The sequence below is a fragment of the Nilaparvata lugens genome, chromosome 7 (genome assembly GCF_014356525.2).
Source record: "Nilaparvata lugens isolate BPH chromosome 7, ASM1435652v1, whole genome shotgun sequence".
NCBI lineage: Eukaryota > Metazoa > Arthropoda > Insecta > Hemiptera > Delphacidae > Nilaparvata > Nilaparvata lugens.
In genome coordinates this window covers 38,772,355-38,790,522 of record NC_052510.1, presented here as the reverse complement: position 1 = coordinate 38,790,522, position 18,168 = coordinate 38,772,355, and the positions used below count along the sequence as shown (strand labels likewise).

The window sequence follows — 18,168 nt, the reverse complement described above, 5'->3', positions numbered from 1 at the left end:
CGAATATTGAAGAAAACCAAATTATTCCATCTGGAAAAACCCTCGAGACGATCCAGAAGAAAGTTCAGGCGACTGTTTTCTTCCGTAAGCTCATTACACGTTTGTCTCAGCGAAACAATATCACCATTCAAGTCTAGAATATTCTTATTAATTTTAAAAACTTCACTTTTTATATCCGGTACAATGGAGATTATTTTTTCTACCTCTTCCAACTTGAGATACACATCGTCCACTGTCCTTTGTGGGCCCGGGTTGGATTCTATGCCCGAAATTGCCAGAAGAATTAAAACCACACACGCCGCGTAAATATTAAATTGTTTGCAGTTCAACAACGATTTAGAAGCCTTATTTAGTTTAGATGGAATAGCACGAAAAACAAAACCGAACATTCCAATCCGCACACGAAAAAACACATCAATCATTATCGCCTAGATAAGAGAGCTCCCGAAAATGCGACTGCTCTGGTCAACTATTTTGATATTTAACATCTATTAGTTGATCAATATTTAACATATTACATATTTATGAATAAAAGTCTTAGTATACTATGTATCAGTATACATGCCGATATAAATAGCCTTAAAAATGGGTAATAATATGGTTAATACATGCATCAACAAAGTCAAGCTTGAGGGCTGATTAATTTTATTGTTATTAAATGAACAAAACAATCAAATAAAAGATATTTTACTGGAAAAAGAAAATTCTATAGAATGCATAAAGCTATAATACTGTAGAATTTAATAATATAATTGTGTTTGGCAAACAGCAATAAATGCAACAATTATTGTTCAGTATTAATAATTTTGCTATAAAGTCACTCATTCAAGTTTTGAATGTAAATTATTGTAAATTCAAAATTTTCGCGTAAAATTTCATCAATTAAGTGGGGAATCGTTTTTTTTATGAGACCCTGAGCTTGGTTCTTGTATTATTTTATCCTTGTTAACAAAGCATTTTATATATTTGAATTTTTATTACATTTGTATATTTGAAATTTATAAGAAATTCTCAGTTTTTTTACAAATGAATGATCTTATTGAGTTTATTTTTCAACCATATTTTGTATTAACTACAGTACTGTATTATAGGACTGCTACGGTTTACCGTAACCTGTGTTTTGGTTCAGTTTGGTCCAATATAACGTTCTACAATCACTGTTGACTGTTATAAATCTTACAAAAGTATTTCAATATTATAAGAATTTATGAGAAGTGTTTATTCACATAACTGTTTTATAAATATAAAATATATTTGATTGACAATAAATAATCTTTTATGCAAGGAAAGATTCGCATGGCGGAGTTGCTGCAGACTAGAGAAATTTTTAACAGTATCAATTAAGTTAGGCTACCTAATCTATTTTTCAGTATTAAGCAATAATTATAGTTGGAATGCAATGTGAAAAATAATAATATTATATTATTTAATTAGGCATTTGAATAGAATATGAGTTCAAATGAAAAATAATATTATAACATTCTAAAGAATAAATTACAAGCTCTAGACAAAAATGGGAAAAGAAATAACAAAATAACTACTTTAAAAGAACTATTGAAGATCGGTGCTCGAGAAATCATTAATGAATGAACAACTATAAACGATTCCTCGATCTCTCCTGGAAGGAGCTTGATTATAAAAAGGATTATTATCGTATCGGTAGTTTTTTATACATAAAATATAATATTATTCATCATTCAAATAAACATTGCCTACTTGTGTAGTTTCATATTATTATCCTACTACTTATGTTAATAGTTACTTTTACCAGTTTGGGGAATAAATAATCTCTAAACTACTTGGTTAAAATGAAAGACTGACTGCTAAAAAAAGTATCAAGGTTGAAAAGTAGTTTACTAATTTAAATTATTCTCGGCTTTTTAAAAAGGTGCTCACCAAATGGGGAGAATACTCGAACGACGTACAGTTGATATTGCAGCGGTCGGGGGGTACGGCTACCGGGGGCGGTGCCAAACCCCTTGGCCCCGCCTCACCTACCGGGGGTGGCCTTGGCCCCGCCTCGCCACCCCCAAGCCCCAGTGACCCGCCGCCTCCACCCGATCGCAACAAGGACATCCGCAAGTCGCTGACTTTCAGTGGAGGCGGCGCAGCAAGGCAGGCGCTCGAGGCACGCCGAAACGAGAATGTCGGCGCCCCCAGAAACGTGCCGCCCCAGTCGTTGCAGGTCAAGAACCAGGCGGCCGGCAACTCTTCTCCTAGTCACCAGGTGAACAATAGCACTCATTCCCATACCTAGACTGTTGTTAATGTAGTAGTAATAATAATATTTATTGCTAGCATGAGTCAAAGTCGTAGTTGCCGTTGGAAGGAAAGTGCGAAAACAGAATACACTGATTTCTTTCTTATCTTCATTGTCAGATAGAATTAACTTACGTAATGATATCACTATAGGCGTGGAACAGTTATCCGATTGTCTCTTAAAGTCAATTTCAGAAGGAACAGAAAAATGTAGAATGATAAAGGCGGTAGATAGGAATGCTAACAATTCAGATAAGCCGTGGTACGATATGCAATGTAGACTTTTAAAAAGATAACTACGAAGGGTATATAGAATCTGTAAAGTTAAAAAATTTTACCCTAATAGTTTATCCGTTTTTTACGAACGAAAGCTGAGTACAAGAAAACTATAACGATGAAAAAGTCCTTTTACACTGAAAATATTAAAGAAAGGTTTAGGAATGTAAGAAATAGTAAAGAGTTTTGGAGTGCTGTGCGTCTGCATAGGCATAAAATGTATTCCCAATAATGTTGAACTGTTAGATTGGGTCCGATCTTTTTCAAGAAAAATACAAAGCAGTTGAGCGTACGAGCGATCCGTCTAGGATAATTAGCATCGATGTTAGACACCTCATCCTTGATAGGCCTGTAACAATGGTAGAAATTGACAACATACTAAAAAAAACTTTCAAGGGAAAATCTCCTGGCCCCGATAGCATTCCATATGAATTCTATATATTTTTATCGCTTGAGTGGAAAGGGTTTATGACTGATTCATTCAACTGTATACTGGATACAGGGACGATTCCAAACCGCTGATAAGAATGTTTCTTTTACACAAAAAGGGTAGTACGTCAGATTCTAAAAATTACAGGACTATTGCGATCATTTATAGCATTTTAAAAATAATTACAAAATTATTGTGTGAAAGACTAGCTCAGTGGACCGAGAGCTGTGTACTGTTAGAGGAGAGCCAGTCGGGCTTCCGAAAGAATTGGAGTTGCATGGATAATATCTTTGTCATGGACACGCTAATTAAATATTATTTGAAGGGTAGAAACAGAAAAATAAATGCAATCTTCGTCGATTTTGAGTCTGCTTTCGACTCAGTCCCTCATTTCAATCTTTGGAGAAAACTAGGGTCTTTGGGAGTGAGCAGCGTTATATTAAAAGTGTTGCAGGATTTATATTTTAGAGCACGCTTCAGAATTGAGGTCCGGGATAACAGTGGTGAGATGTCGCAATCTGACTCAGTTGCGGTGACGAGGGGAGTTTTGCAGGGGGACTCTTTGAGTCCCATTCTTTTTTCCCTGTACACGTCAGATATGGAGTCTTATTTTAAACAAAAAGGTTTGGGAGGTTTGCGCCTTGATAGAGATCACGATATCATGATGCTCCAGTATGCGGATGATATTGTTATATTTGCGGACAGTATACTGGATTCTAGAAACCAGATTCGCTGTTTGTATGAATTTAGTGAATCATTGAAGCTTAAACTTAACTACAATAAAACTAAAATACTGCCAATTCATCGCGGTCGTATGGGAAAAACAAATTATATCGGTTGTCAAGGGGAAGAGTGGAATTTTGTAAAGATTATAATTACCTAGGAGTTATTTTTCAATCATCGGGAGGTTTTAAAAATATGAATATTAGAACTTTTAACAAAGCTAAATCTGAAGCGGCCACTCTTATCAATACCTTATCCAAAGTTAAATCTGATACCTGGGAATCAAAGACCAAGCTATACGACTCAATTCCGATTCCAGCAATGCTATATGGTGCAGAGGTTTGGTCTCAAGGCTTGGAGGACGCGCTAGAGAAGGCACAGTTATTTTTCTACAGAAGAATGCTGCTGCTTAGCCGGGCTACTCCGGGGTGGGCCGTAAGACTTGAAGTCGGGAGACCGTATCTCAGGTTTTATATATTCAAAATGAAAGTGTTGTGGTTGTTGAGAGTCTTGAGCATGCAAGAGTCAATATATCCATACGTGTGTTACCGTTTTCTACTTAAGGGTGGCTTAAAGGGATTCAACTGGGTAACATGTTTAAGGAATGAGTTCGATGCAATAGGATTGGGTCACTATTTTGAAGATAATGGGTTTTCCAATGTAGTTATCTCAAATAATTACAGCGAAATAATAGCAAGGTACTTGGACTTCACAAGGACATTGGATGTCCAGTATGCCTACAGTTCTCAGCGATGCAGTAGATACTGGAGAATAAACCCAAACTCAGACACTTGTCAGAGTTATTAACAGTCAAAATGCCAATAAAAATTGCGAGATGCTTAACTCAGTTTATAATTCCCTCAGTCTTGGTATTTTGATTAACTTTGGATGTAAGAGATATATTATTGATCACAACAAAATCTGCCCTTTTTGCAGCTCAGGGAATGAGACACTAGAACATTTTCTAATCCATTGCCCAGTGTATGAGGAAATAAGAAAGAAGTATATATGCAATTTTTTGATTAACATAATTAATGATGAGGATGAAATTTTAGTTCTACTGTCGAACTTTACAATGATTAAAATATTTAGTTTGTACTCCTACATTACTGAGTCACTGGAGAAAAGAGGGTATCCCTTAGTGTGCTATGATTGATGTTATGTGATATACCACTGATTGTTGGGGTTTATGTCAAACAGTTGAAATTTCTGCTTGCTCGGTTACAATTTGATATAGAATATTGTGTAAGGTTTATTTGTAATTTTTATAGAATAATTTTTGAAGTTTATTTGTATTTTTTATTGTTTTCTATGTTGTTATTGTAGCTCTGTTATAGTAGCATTTATTATGTTGGTCAGTAATCTTTACCATTATTCTGTTATATTGTTTTTGCTTGTTAAAAATAGTGCAACTCTGTTTGTATAGGGCATGACCCTGGTAACAAATAAAACTTATTTGAATTTGAATAATATTTATTCAACACAATACAGCGAACAATATTGTTGAATATCGTCAAATAATACAAGAATGTATCTATCACAAGAACTGTGTATTTATGGGAAATATTCACAATAGGCTATTAATTCTAATTGTAACTGCAGATGTATTTATTTGATTTAAACACCGTAGGAGACAACGAATCGAGTAGAAAACGTTCCTGCTTACTACAGTTCGATTTCCACGAGAAGAATCATGGTTTACATGGTTTCAAATGACTGCCAGGGAAAGGATTTGTCATGATGATGTTTTGTGGAAATCGTACTATAATAGTTCAAATGGAAGTTAAGAAGTCGTTAAAACTCTTCAACATTTAACACATAACATAAAACAGTTTTTGAAATATTTCAGAGAAAGAAAAAACTTCTGAATTTTCAATCCCAAAGGTTGCTATTAACGTTGAACAAAAGAGCAGGTAGAATGACATTTTTGAAAATATTGAAATAAATTTGTTTTTTTTTTTGCAAGAAATAAGCAAAATTCAAAAGAGTTACCATAGTCCGTGCAAAATTTTGTTTGCAGCACGGGGATGCAATGGCCAATGTTATTTCAATATAACAAACAATAGAAGCACTGTACTCCATAAGAGCAATGCTATAATGTAAGGTGGCTACTAACGATAGATCAAGTACACACATGCTCGTCATGCATGTTGTGTCATTAGCGAGAGGCTTTCAACAAAAAGCATATGTTTGACAGCAGCTTCTAAAATGAAATAAACAATCAATAACAATAAATAAACCACTGGAAAATTATAATAATACAAAAATAATTCAAGCTCGAAGTGTAGCGAAGAGAAAATAAACAATGAAGAATCAAAGATACAAAATCCTAACCACTAAAAAATTGTTCGAAGCCTTTCGCTTTGATGGCACAACAATATATGACGACATCTGTGTAAGCACATGTTCAACACACACTTGTCCTGTCGTTACTGGCCACCCAAAGGTTAGCACAGACTATGAGAGTATAATTAGTTGTTGTTATTATTATATTGTACTTGAATAATTATTCACTTCCAATTGAATAAAATGCATAATTATCACTTTTATAGCTATATTAGGGTTATATCATTGCTGTCTGTCATGTTATATTTCCTGAATTAAAAAAATAAGAAGAAATTGTTATTTCTTCAATAATTTTATTGAAGTTCCCTATTTGAATTTGTTCCTATTTGCTTGAAATATATTTAAAATACGTGACCTAATATTTTTCAAACAGTAATGAACTGTTTATATTGTAGGTGTCGCCGGGTGATGTAGGAGGGGGAGGGGGTAAGCGGGAAGCGCCGCCGTACCGCGACCCCCCCGGCCCCCTGCAACGGGTGTTGCCTCCCTACCGGGACCCCCCTCCACCCACCACTTCCACCAAGCCAAACAGGAATTTGCTCAAGGTCAGTGCTACGAAATCATATTACCACCATAATATAATTAGGTAAATCATATTAGATTGAAATTTTATATTATGAAAAAGTGAAAAAAACGTTGAAGTTGTAGTTGATGGATTAGAGGCTCCCCTTCTATGGACACCCTATTTGGATGATTCGAGACAAAATTAACAAATAGAACAAGTCTTGGCCAACAGCCTGTTTTTACTTTCCTTGCCCTATTACCATAGGTAAAGAAAGTATTGCTTTACGAAAAAAAATTAAGGTACCCCAATTTCTAAATTTCTATATGTTTCAAGGTCCCCTGAGTCCAAAAAAGTGGTTTTTGGGTATTGGTCTGTATGTATGTATGTGTGTGTGTGTATGTGTGTGTATGAGTGTGTGTGTGTGTATGTGTGTGTGTGTGTGTGTGTGTGTATGAGTGTATGTGCATCTGTGTACACGATATCTCATCTCCCAATTTACGGAATGACTTGAAATTTTGGAACTTAAGGTCCTTACACTATAAGGATCCGACACGAACAATTTCGATCAAATGCGATTCAAGATGGCTAAAATGGCGAAAATGTTGTCAAAAACAGAGTTTTTCGCGATTTTCTCGAAAACGGCTCCAACGATTTCGATTAAAGTTATACTTAAAATAGTCATCGATAAGCTCTACCAACTGCCACAAGTCCCATATCTGTAAAAATTTCAGGAGCTCCGCCCCATCTATGCAAAGTTTGATTTTAGATTCTCAAATATCAGGCTTCAGATACAATTTAAACAAAAAATTTCGAGTGGAAAAGATCGAGCATGAGAATCTCTACAATTAATGTTCAGTAACATTTTCACATAAAATTAAAAATAAGTTCATAATTCGAGAAAGTGTGATTATCCAATTATTGCAAACTGTTGGCAACTGTTGATTCTATTAAATGATTCACTATGAAGAGATAGCAGACCTCGTGTGTCTCCATCGTTATTGCCCTGTCACCAGCTGGCTCAAATCTTTGAATAGTAGACTTGAGATGCGCGGGAACACTAGCGTCAGGTGATCAATTTTCATAACGGCAAGGAAAGTTGTGTGAGAGCGCCACACCAGATTTTTTCTTATCTGACTGTTGTATTGTTTTGGCTCTATCTAATAAATCAGATATGGCCAACTCCTTTTACTTTGAGGGTCACTTCATTAATCTATATAAATGAAAATCGAACCTCAAATTTTGACATTCAATAACTTTTTTATGTGTACACCGAATTTGATAATTTTTTTAGTTTTGTTCGTTATGTTCAGGACCAGGTTTATGGCCTATCAAATATATATAATCCGACTTCAGGACTCTTTCCTACGGTCCTTCAAAATTTACATGTAATCCTTATGGGAGAAGATTTGTGAGCTGGCGACACACAGAAATAAAAATCAGCTGTTATAATCATTGCGTCATCCAACAGCCGTCGATAGATAGTAGACAAGAGTGTGTGCTGCTCCATAACCACCAATGTATTTTATTTTATTCTAAACGCCCCGACTAAAAACGAAATGACTAAAATTTGTGTGTAATCCAGCAGTGCGGCCTCAGGTTAAAGAATTACATGCTCTGAAGATATTGCTTTGTTTCGAATAATTGTACTGTCTTCGGTGTTTAAAATGAATTAATTTTCAGTAATAGTTATTTGTATATCTAGAGTGAAAAGTACGACTTTTTCTCCCTGTGGGAAAAGTTTGAAGCCCGAGGCGAAGCCGAGGGCAACAATTTTCCTGAGGGAGAAATAGTTATTTGTGCATCTAGGGACTAAAGTGCAACTTTTTCTCCCTGAGGGAAACTGTTGTCGCCCGATGGCGTAGCCGAGGGCGACAATTTCCCTGAGGGAGAATAAGTACTTTAGTCCCGTGATGCACACAACATTTTTCCTCCACCTACACCAATACCTATAACAATGAATAATTTTACTACATCTTCACGCTTTCACACTATTTCAGCTCTATTTCGATTGTTAACGTCTAATGACGTTAGAGGTGTGTACTTTTTCATATCCACCAAAGGTTGAACATAACCTAACAATCGAAATAGAGCTACTTATTTCCTAGAGCTAAAATATTCCAAAGATCGAAATAGAGCTCTTTTACTTTTCCTCTACCGACCACGACAGTGTTGCCACATTCCTCATTCAATCGCGGCGTTGTCGGACTTCTTCCCATGTTAATCTTATGGGTTTATTTTTACTCCCTTGGGAGTAAAAGTGATCACTTTTCCCGCTGGGAATTATTTTTAGTCCCATGGGAGGAAAAGTAGTACTTTAGTATTCGATTCCAGGGTGTAAAATGAGACTTTTGATAGTAGGTGGAGGAAAAAGTATTTTTCGCTCGTGATGTACACAACATTTTTCCTCCATCTACATTTTTTTATAGAAACTGCAAATAATATCATTTGAATAACTTACGTATTGGTGAGAATGTTTCCTAACAACATAACCTAAAATCTAAAACCTAAAAACCGGTCGTCTGATTGGCACTGCCAATTGCGCTATCTATCGCAAAAGTTGTAACAATTATATCAGCTGAGCAGCTACCAAAAATGGCTGACTCCAGATCACGCGGTTCAGATTTGAATTGCAGATCAAAAATATTTGTTGGCTTGTTGAATAGAATAAAATATTTTAAAAATTGTATAAATTTTTATTGTCTACTAATATTAAGAATATAATATCATACAAACATATATTTCATGAGTTGATCAAATTTCTGGTTGTGGTATTGAATTCTGTGTGATTCATCGTATATAGCATATTTCCTGGACCATCTATTGACAAATAAACAACTATGAATGCATTAAATTCGTCTTTGAAAAACTCATTTAACCTATTTTTTTTTTTAAATGAACACTAATCATAGATATTACTACTAATTGATTGAGAATAATATGTTTTCGGAATAATAAATGCTGCATGGCTAAGCACATAGGATGTCCGTCTTGAGATGTAAATGAAAATTCTGATTGTCAGATAAATTTCATGATTCACCAGATAAAATCGAGTGTGACATGAGATACATTGACTTTTTGGCGGTATAAAGTTCGCCGGGCCAGCTAGTTTTCATTAAAAACGGGGGCCATTCAGAAATTTGAAGACAAATTCAGGCTATTATATTGTAACGATCCATTTTCTCAGATCCTCAAAAGTTAGGAAAATTCATCAAAAGAGCAATAACTGTTAATAGTTGAATAGTAAAGTATACCAAACTATAAACCAACTTACAACTCTGCTATCTGCTAACTGGTTCAGCTTACTGATAGTCAAGCATTTAGTTCAAAACAACTTATTTGTCTCTATCCTCTTTCCTTTCCTATTATTACTGGCAAAATGACAATACAGGTTAATGCAAGCAACAATACCTGTCGGTGACCGATAAAATTGTAGTTTCGGGAGTTGCTGTGAAGAGTGTGTCTTGTGCCGTGTGCCGTGAGGGATTGTGAAGCGTGCTGCTGAGAAATCTGTGTACGTGTCGTTAGCCGATACAAAACTGCATACGAGAAAGCCAGCCGTGAGTGAGAATATGCAACTGTAGCATAAAAATTATAGAAAGGTGACGGTGAGTACAAATTATAAACTTTTTTATAACTTGTAATTGGACAGAATCCAAGCTTCCCAAAATCTTATTATTTTCATCCATTTCCATCAGAAATATTATTAAATTTCCCAAATAGATTAACTGCTATTTAAAAAGATCAATCATCAACCTTTTTCCTTTAATTTTTTAATATTCTCATTTTTTATTTAAAAATATAACTTATCAACGAACTCCACGTTGTGAACGAGCTATCCGGCGCATAAAAGTGTAAAAATAATCAACCTAATAATTTAAATCAAATTTGTTTCAAATAAAACCTCTTAGGTAGAAACGTTAACATTTGCAGTCCAAATAGGGTGAATCATTACAATTGCTCTCACCGAACAGGAGACTGGTAAAAATAGTTACAATATATATAAACAAATGAAATGAAAAATACTTTTATTTCAATATATGCCAAACATTTCATCAAAATTGAGAAAATCATGAATGGGAACACTGAGGACGGGCACATTCATTTTATTAACCATCGATTTGTATTGAGTTTTTTGATATTTTTTTGTTTGCAGGAGTTTGATAGAGCTAGTGGTGGCAACGACGAGTCAGTTCTGTACAATTCGCAGTATCGCGACTTGGTCTGTCTGGTCAACTATCAGCGAGACAAACTGTCTTCGCAACAGGCTGAACTCACAAAGGTCCGTAATTAACCACAACAACTTTTACAAACAAAATTGAATCTATCATGTCAAACAGATAATAAAAAAAACAAGAATTCTCGCTGGCTGAACTTAATAAGGTAAAAATAATTAACATAACCGTTTTCTAACTAAGATGTCAAATTCAATCGGCTTGTACAACAATTCGCTGTTGAAATAGTAAAGCATTTGCATTGAATTTATTCCCAAAAACCTCCCATAATGCATTCAATAACATATAAAAAACAACAAATCAATCAAAACTGTAAATTAACCGGCCAGTGTGCAAATTATGGACAGATTCTTGTTATCTTCTCTGTATCATTTCAATATGATAAAATAAGTAAAAGGTTAGATAGATAAAAATATTTATTTTTAAACTTTATACAGAGCTATTCTAAATGGTGGACTTTTTTCAAGAATTCATATTTATCAAAGTACTAATACGAAATGAACAATCTACAAACCAATGGAGAGGAAAAGTTAACGTTTTTCAAATAATTAACTTAGACTTATAATTACTTTTTAATTGAACTCCTCCTCAAGTGTTACTTTTGCTAGTAGAGCCAAAATTTTATTATTATTAATAGTTTCCTAATTTTTATGTATGTATTTTAGTTAAGTGCAGTAGCATATATTTACTTTCTGTAAAGCTATTTTGTTTTTGGCAAATAAATTCATTAATTCATTCAAATCCCACATCCTTGTTAGACAAGGGCCCATAATATGGTGCAGCCATATTATGCAAAATCCCCGTTCAACCACAGAGAAAGCATAACTCAGGTACTTTGTCCATTCTTATTCTATGTTTTAACTCTAATCAAGGATTACATTCCGAGTTTAAACGAACAGCATATCAATCTCTGATAACGTAGATGATGCATAACAATTATGGATCTTTGAAAGCCATTTTTGGCAGCCAAACCCGGCGACCTCACTGGTAGAAGCTAAAAAGGTTGTTTTCACACTGCGGATTTCTTGCCAGAAACCCAGAATGTCCTCTGATTGGCTGAGAATTAGCGTGACCTGCTTCGTCACCTGCAGGGGAAACTGAATCAATGTCTTAAAACTTGAGAATCGGATAAATTCCAGAAATGAATCGTGTTTTGTTTTTAAATATAACAAGGGTACTTGTGATTTTAATTCTCTATTATAATTTTTTCTAAGTCAATTCGGTTCTTGCAAGAAATGCATGATTCTATTACTTGCATCTCAATTTCATTTCACGTTGAGTAATATAAGTTTTTGTGAGAGTTGAGAGATGAATGTATCGAATTGAATGACATATATGGATTGATTGACTGAATTGTTGATTGCAGTACGATGCAGAGATTGTATTTTGGGAAGGCAAGACGAGAGAGCAGCAGCACCAGCTGGATTTCATGTCACAAGAAACTGCCAGAATAGAAGCCGCTAGTCGTCAGGCTGAGGAACAAGTACGGCCGCCATTTTTCAATAATTTAATTCAAGTTTTAGAACGTTTTCCAGCTCACTTTTCCATTTCTATAAAAACTTATTCATTACTCTCTATTTTTTCTCAACATTTTACTATAACATTGTTTTAATAATTGTTTTTGTCATACTATATTGAGTTGTTGTACTATATTGAGATCGTTAATCAACGATCTATTCACAAAATAAGGAAACTATTGGAGCTGCTGCGTTAGAAGCTAGAATCACTAATTTTTGTTAGACCAGAATAACTATTAGTAGAAGTATAGTGAACCTTTAGTGTTTATGAGCCAACGGATTTATCCCTGTGTCGGGAAATAACGCCGTTTGGAAGCAAAGTATTCACAGCGTTCATATCAGCAACTCTTTTGATGTTTCAATGTTGTTAATGGATCAACAAGCCACTCTGCTTGATTTGGAACTCTGGAATAAGGAATATCCCAGCTCCATAACAACGAGATCGGGTACAAATGATAAATTCTCTGTGAAATGTCATGGGAAACTTCATAATTTCATAGATTCCAATGAAGAACATTTAGCAGATGTTATGCTATGTTTGAAAATATATTTTTTTCACTCATTATACTTTATGATCCTGTATTTAATTTTAGTTTGTTGTTATTTTTCTAAAATGTTATGTTTTGTTGAGGGATGCTTTTAAATCTAATTTAGTTGCCCATGTATGATGCAGTTAATGTACCCTTGAGCTTGATTGTTATAAAAATGAATAATTGTAGCTAGAATTAGTCATTAATAATCTATGTAACTTGAATGCATCTTTAAAGAAATTTAAAAAAGTATTGTTTAGATCACCGATCTTTGTTACAGAGAGCAACTACAAGTAGAAGTAGGCTACTATAGTCCGTGCAAACCGTGGTTTACAGCATGGAGCGGGGCTTTATGGCAAATATTATTTCAATATAACAATAGGAGCACACTGTTTTTATGCTGGTTCTATCAAAAAGGCATGCGCTCTCTTTTTTGCTCTTTCTCTGACACAATTAGCTCACAGGCTCTCTGGATACTGTGAAATCTGGCAGCACTGTACTCCGTAATAGCAATGCTGCAATCCAAGATTTGCACAGACTACAGTTTTAAATATTTTCCTATTTGTGATAGAATTTAACTCAAACCTATTTGTTTTGAAATTGTTTTTCAGTTGAGGTTGCTTGGTCCTGTAGAAGAGGAGAATGAAATCGTAAGACAGCAAGAGAAGACATTAAAGTCAGAGCTCACTCTTCTCAGATCCAAACTAGCTAATTGTGAAACGGAACTCTTACAATGTAAAAATAAAATTAGGTGAGTTTCGACCAATAGTCTCAAATAAAACTTATTATCATCCAATCTAACCTGAATTCATTCCGGCTAGTTGCATAATTTTTCATTTTATTATTATACATCACATTGTATACTTTAATTGTTCAACATTACTTTACATCTTGTCAATACATTATATAATATTTTTTAACTTATACATTCCATTATATTTTTCCTCACCCATGCACCTTAACATTTCTCCTAATATCTTTCATATTACAACTCGCACCTCCTCTAACTCACTTCCAAATAACCTCATTCTGAAACATGTAAATACATTTATTCAAATAGTTATTGATTTATTAATTTGTTGTAAGTATCAAGTTTCTTATTTTGTTGTATTATATTAGCCACCAGCTGTAAATAGTTATTGTATATCTAGAGTGAAAAATGCCACTTTTTCTCCCTGAAGGGAAAGATTGATGCCCGAGGCGAAGCCAAGGACAACAATTTCCCTGAGGAAGAAAAAGCATTTGTCACTCGTGATTTACACAACATTTTTCCTCCATCTACATATTTTTATAAAAACTGCAAATAAAATAATTTTGAAAAACTTACGTGACCAGTATCAATGTGTTACAACATAACCTAAAAAGTAAACAGCTGGCTTGTAATCACAGTTCACCGCCGACAGCGCTATGCGCTATCTGTCGGCAAAAGTTGTAACAACAATGACCGACTCAACTACATTTATGATTAAGTTCCCGTTTCAAATTTGATTAGTTAATGAGGAATATTCGTTGGCTGGTATTTTGAATAACATGGAATATAAAAAAATATTTATATATTTTTATAGTATGCTGATATGAAGTTTGTAATAATTTTAGCATGCAAACACATTATTTCATATATTGATCAAAATGTCTGGTTGAGGTATTGAATTTAGTTGGTTTAATGACTACTCTGCTTCCTCATCTGAGCTTAAACCTTCTAACCTATTTCAAATTTATGTTTTTAAAATAGTTTCACAATTCTTAAATGTAATGAGGTCGTTTAATTTATACCATGTTCATTGCCTCCCGACGAGAGGGAGAGCATGTCTTGATAATGTGTTCACATCTATTGAATCTGAAGGGTTGGAATGTCACTTGTATGAGCAGGACCTGATCTCTGATCACGCGGGATTATTTGTAAATTTCAAAACGATCAACCAAAGTGTAAATAAGGAAATATACCCTGAATTCCACAAAAAACGTCTCATCACAAACGACCGACTGATGCACTTAATGACTACTTCATCAGTATATCAAGTCTAAAAAATCGAGATCAGCTATCTTCTTCTGCGACAACATTTACTGACCTTTTAAATAATTTCAAATTTTCAGAGACGATTGATCGTATTAGAGTGGGGCTATCTTGGAGAATGGTGGAAGTGGAAACTGTGAGATTGATTGTAGGCCGTTTAAATTCCTCGCGAAGTGAAGACTGTTTTGGTCTGTCTAATTTTATAATTGAAAATATAATTGATTCCATGTTGGTACCTCTGACTCTAATAATAAACTTTGTTTTAATAACAGGACAGTTTCCTATTTGCTTGAAGCTGTCTTTAATCAATCCAATTTTCAAAAAAGGGGATCGAGACCTGCCCGAAAACTACAGGCCAATAGCGATTGTACCAATAATAAGTAAAATCATTGAAACCTGTATTTTCCAACAAATGTATGAGTATATGACAGTCAACTCTATTTTACATGAAAACCAATTTGGGTTCAGACCTAATTGCTCAACCACTATGGCTGTAGAAAAGATTGTAGATTCTGTTCTTCAGGGATTCGAGAAAAATATGATAGTTGGAGGAAAAATGCTGGATTTGAGTAGAGCTTTCGATACAATTTCTCACAGTGTTCTCTGCAGCAAGCTTGAACATTATGGCATTAGAGATAAGGAATTGAAATTGATCAGAAGTTATCTTAGTGACAGAACACAAATAGTTCGACTGGATAGGCAAAATAATAAATGTTCAGAACCAAAAAAAGTACTGGCAGGTGTTCCACAAGGATCAGTCCTTGGACCCTTTCTATTCTTAGCTTTTGTGAATGATTTAGTGTTAATGTTCCATGTTCATCTGTGCTCTATGCTGATGACACTACCATACTTGATTCTAATACTAGTGTAGAGGCTGTACTTGATAGGCTTGACTCCTCGGTTGAACGCTGCTAATTGTTTGACTCTCAATGAGAGTAAAACAGAAAATATTCTATTCACACTTAGAAATAATTTAAGCAGGGAGCACCAGGAGTACCTGAAGCCGATTAAACTGCTAGGTATTGTCCTAGACAGTAAATTGAGTTGGAGTAGCCACATAGAGCATCTGTGTAAGAAACTGTCCAGAGTTATGTACCTACTAAGAAAACTAAAATTTTGTGTCAGTAGGGAGGTACTTATTCTGACTTACTATGGTTTGTTTAATTCCCATCTCAATTATGGGCTCCGTCTTTGGGGTAACTCAAGTGATATGAAGAAGGCATTTATTTGGCAAAAAAAAAGCAATTCGCTGTATTGTTGGTCCAAGGAGTGTTGAAAGCTGTAAAAATAGTTTTATCGAGCTTGGAATCATGACTCTCCCTTCAATGTACATTTTTGTAACCTGGTCCATGTTAAAAAAAACCTAACTCTATTAACAAGACATAGCCATCAGCATGAACATAAAACTAGAAATAGGAATAACCTAATTACCCCATACATCAGACTGCAAAAAACATTCAAAAGCTATAATTATCAGCAATACTTATTATTCAATAAATTACCGACAACAATAAAAAATTTACCACAAAAAAGTTCATATGTACAGTAGCACAATGGCTCAAAAACAGGCTTTTTATACAATTGACGAATACCTAAGTCATAACGTGAGCATCTGACTGTTTTATGTTATATTTGTATATGTATATATATATACATATGTGTACATGTTTAATGTTATGTATATATGTGTTAGCGGTACGATATATTGTTAGTATATGCAATGCTATGTTTTATCTTCACATGACGTTTGTTTATAACATTTGCAATGTTCGATGACAAGAATAAAGATTATTAATTAGAGATGCTTCCCGTGTTATTTAAATGGAGTTACTTTTACACTCTAGGGAGTTTTCCTGTTTTTTCCTCCCGAGAGCGAAAAAGTGACACTTTAGTATTATGTTCCTGGGAGTAAAGTAGGCACTTTAGACAGTAGGTGGAGGAAAACATAATTTTTGGTTTTAGCGGAGCATATTGTCTATAATGTTTAATCGTTGAAGTAAATAGCTGCCCATTGTAAGAGTGATTGATGTTGTGATTTGAAGGGTTCTGATGGAGGAAGTGGCTGAGGAGGTGAGGGCGGGTGAAGAGCGCTCTCAGATGGAACGCAGCATGTTGGCCGAGGTGGAGCGACTGCAGCAGGAAGTGGAGGAGGCCAAACAAGGCGCCGAAATGGCCGCCCAGTCAGCCGATGCTCTCAGGAAAGAGGTACTCTTCATTATAGCCCTTTTCTATATTTACATTATCCTAACTATGAGTTAATAGAAGAGTGAAAGGGCTTTTATATACTACAATGTTGTAATGTAAATATTATAACATCACAATCAATCCGCGCCCATAACAGGGGTTTGCAATGCAATGCATTTTCAAAACTATGCTATAATGTGAACAGTATGTAATAACTACATTAACACGTTTTCCGATGCTGGTGGCATCAATATTAGAACACCGTTTTTGATCATCATCTCAGTCTACGTCTTAACTCTACATCTAAGTCGTGCGTTACAGACCCTCATTATAAAACTGTTGTATAAACTACTATTATGGCCTCAACTTCGCCCACAACACTTATAATACTGAGTTATTCTAAATGATAGACCCATTACAAAAAAAATATTTAACAAAGTACCGATCCGAAATGAACAATCTCTATACCAATGGAAAGACAAAGTTTCAAAGTAATTTTTCCAATAATTACCTTGGGCCCCTATTGAACGATGCAACTTATTCGCGCAGGCACCTAGACAAGCAGATCATGCTACTTAGCCAATCGGAGGACATTCTGGGTTTCTGGCAAGAAATCCGCAGTGTGAAAACAACATTTTAGCTTCTTTCAGTGTAGTCGCCGGGTTTGGCTGCCAAAATATGGCTTTCAAAGATCCATAATTGTTATGCATCATCTACGTTATCAGCTGTTCGTTTAAACTCGGAATGTAATCCTTGATTAGAGTTAAACCATAGAATAAGAATAGACAAAGTACCTGAGTTATGCTTTCTCTGTGGTTAACCGGGGATAGTGCATAATATGGCTGCACCATACTATGGGTCCTAGTCTATTAAGGATGTGGGGTCTAAGGTAATTATTGTAATAAAACGTAAACTTTTCCTCTACATTGGTTTGTAGATTGTTCATTTCGTATTAGTACTTTGATAAATATGAACTCTTGGAAAAAGTCCATCATTTAGAATAGCTCTGTATAAAGTTTGAAAATAAATATGTATTATCTATCTAACCTTTTACGTATCATATCTTATTTAAATGATACCGAGAAGATAACAAGAATCTTTCCATAAAAATTTATGACTTGTTGAACAGAATGAACTATAGAATAAGCCTTG

General features: G+C 34.7%; 1 protein-coding gene across 1 annotated transcript in view; it reads left to right on the top strand.

Annotated features, from left to right (window-relative positions):
- The window catches only part of LOC111050190 (ras association domain-containing protein 8), a 30,556-nt gene that overhangs the window by 7,125 nt on the left and 5,263 nt on the right, over nucleotides 1-18,168 (top strand). Inside the window, exons 4-9 of the mRNA XM_039431929.1 lie at nucleotides 1,889-2,227; nucleotides 6,430-6,579; nucleotides 10,693-10,818; nucleotides 12,138-12,254; nucleotides 13,430-13,569; nucleotides 16,875-17,037. Of these exons, the coding sequence (XP_039287863.1) occupies nucleotides 1,889-2,227; nucleotides 6,430-6,579; nucleotides 10,693-10,818; nucleotides 12,138-12,254; nucleotides 13,430-13,569; nucleotides 16,875-17,037 (1,035 nt within the window). The remainder of the gene's footprint in view (nucleotides 1-1,888; nucleotides 2,228-6,429; nucleotides 6,580-10,692; nucleotides 10,819-12,137; nucleotides 12,255-13,429; nucleotides 13,570-16,874; nucleotides 17,038-18,168) is intronic.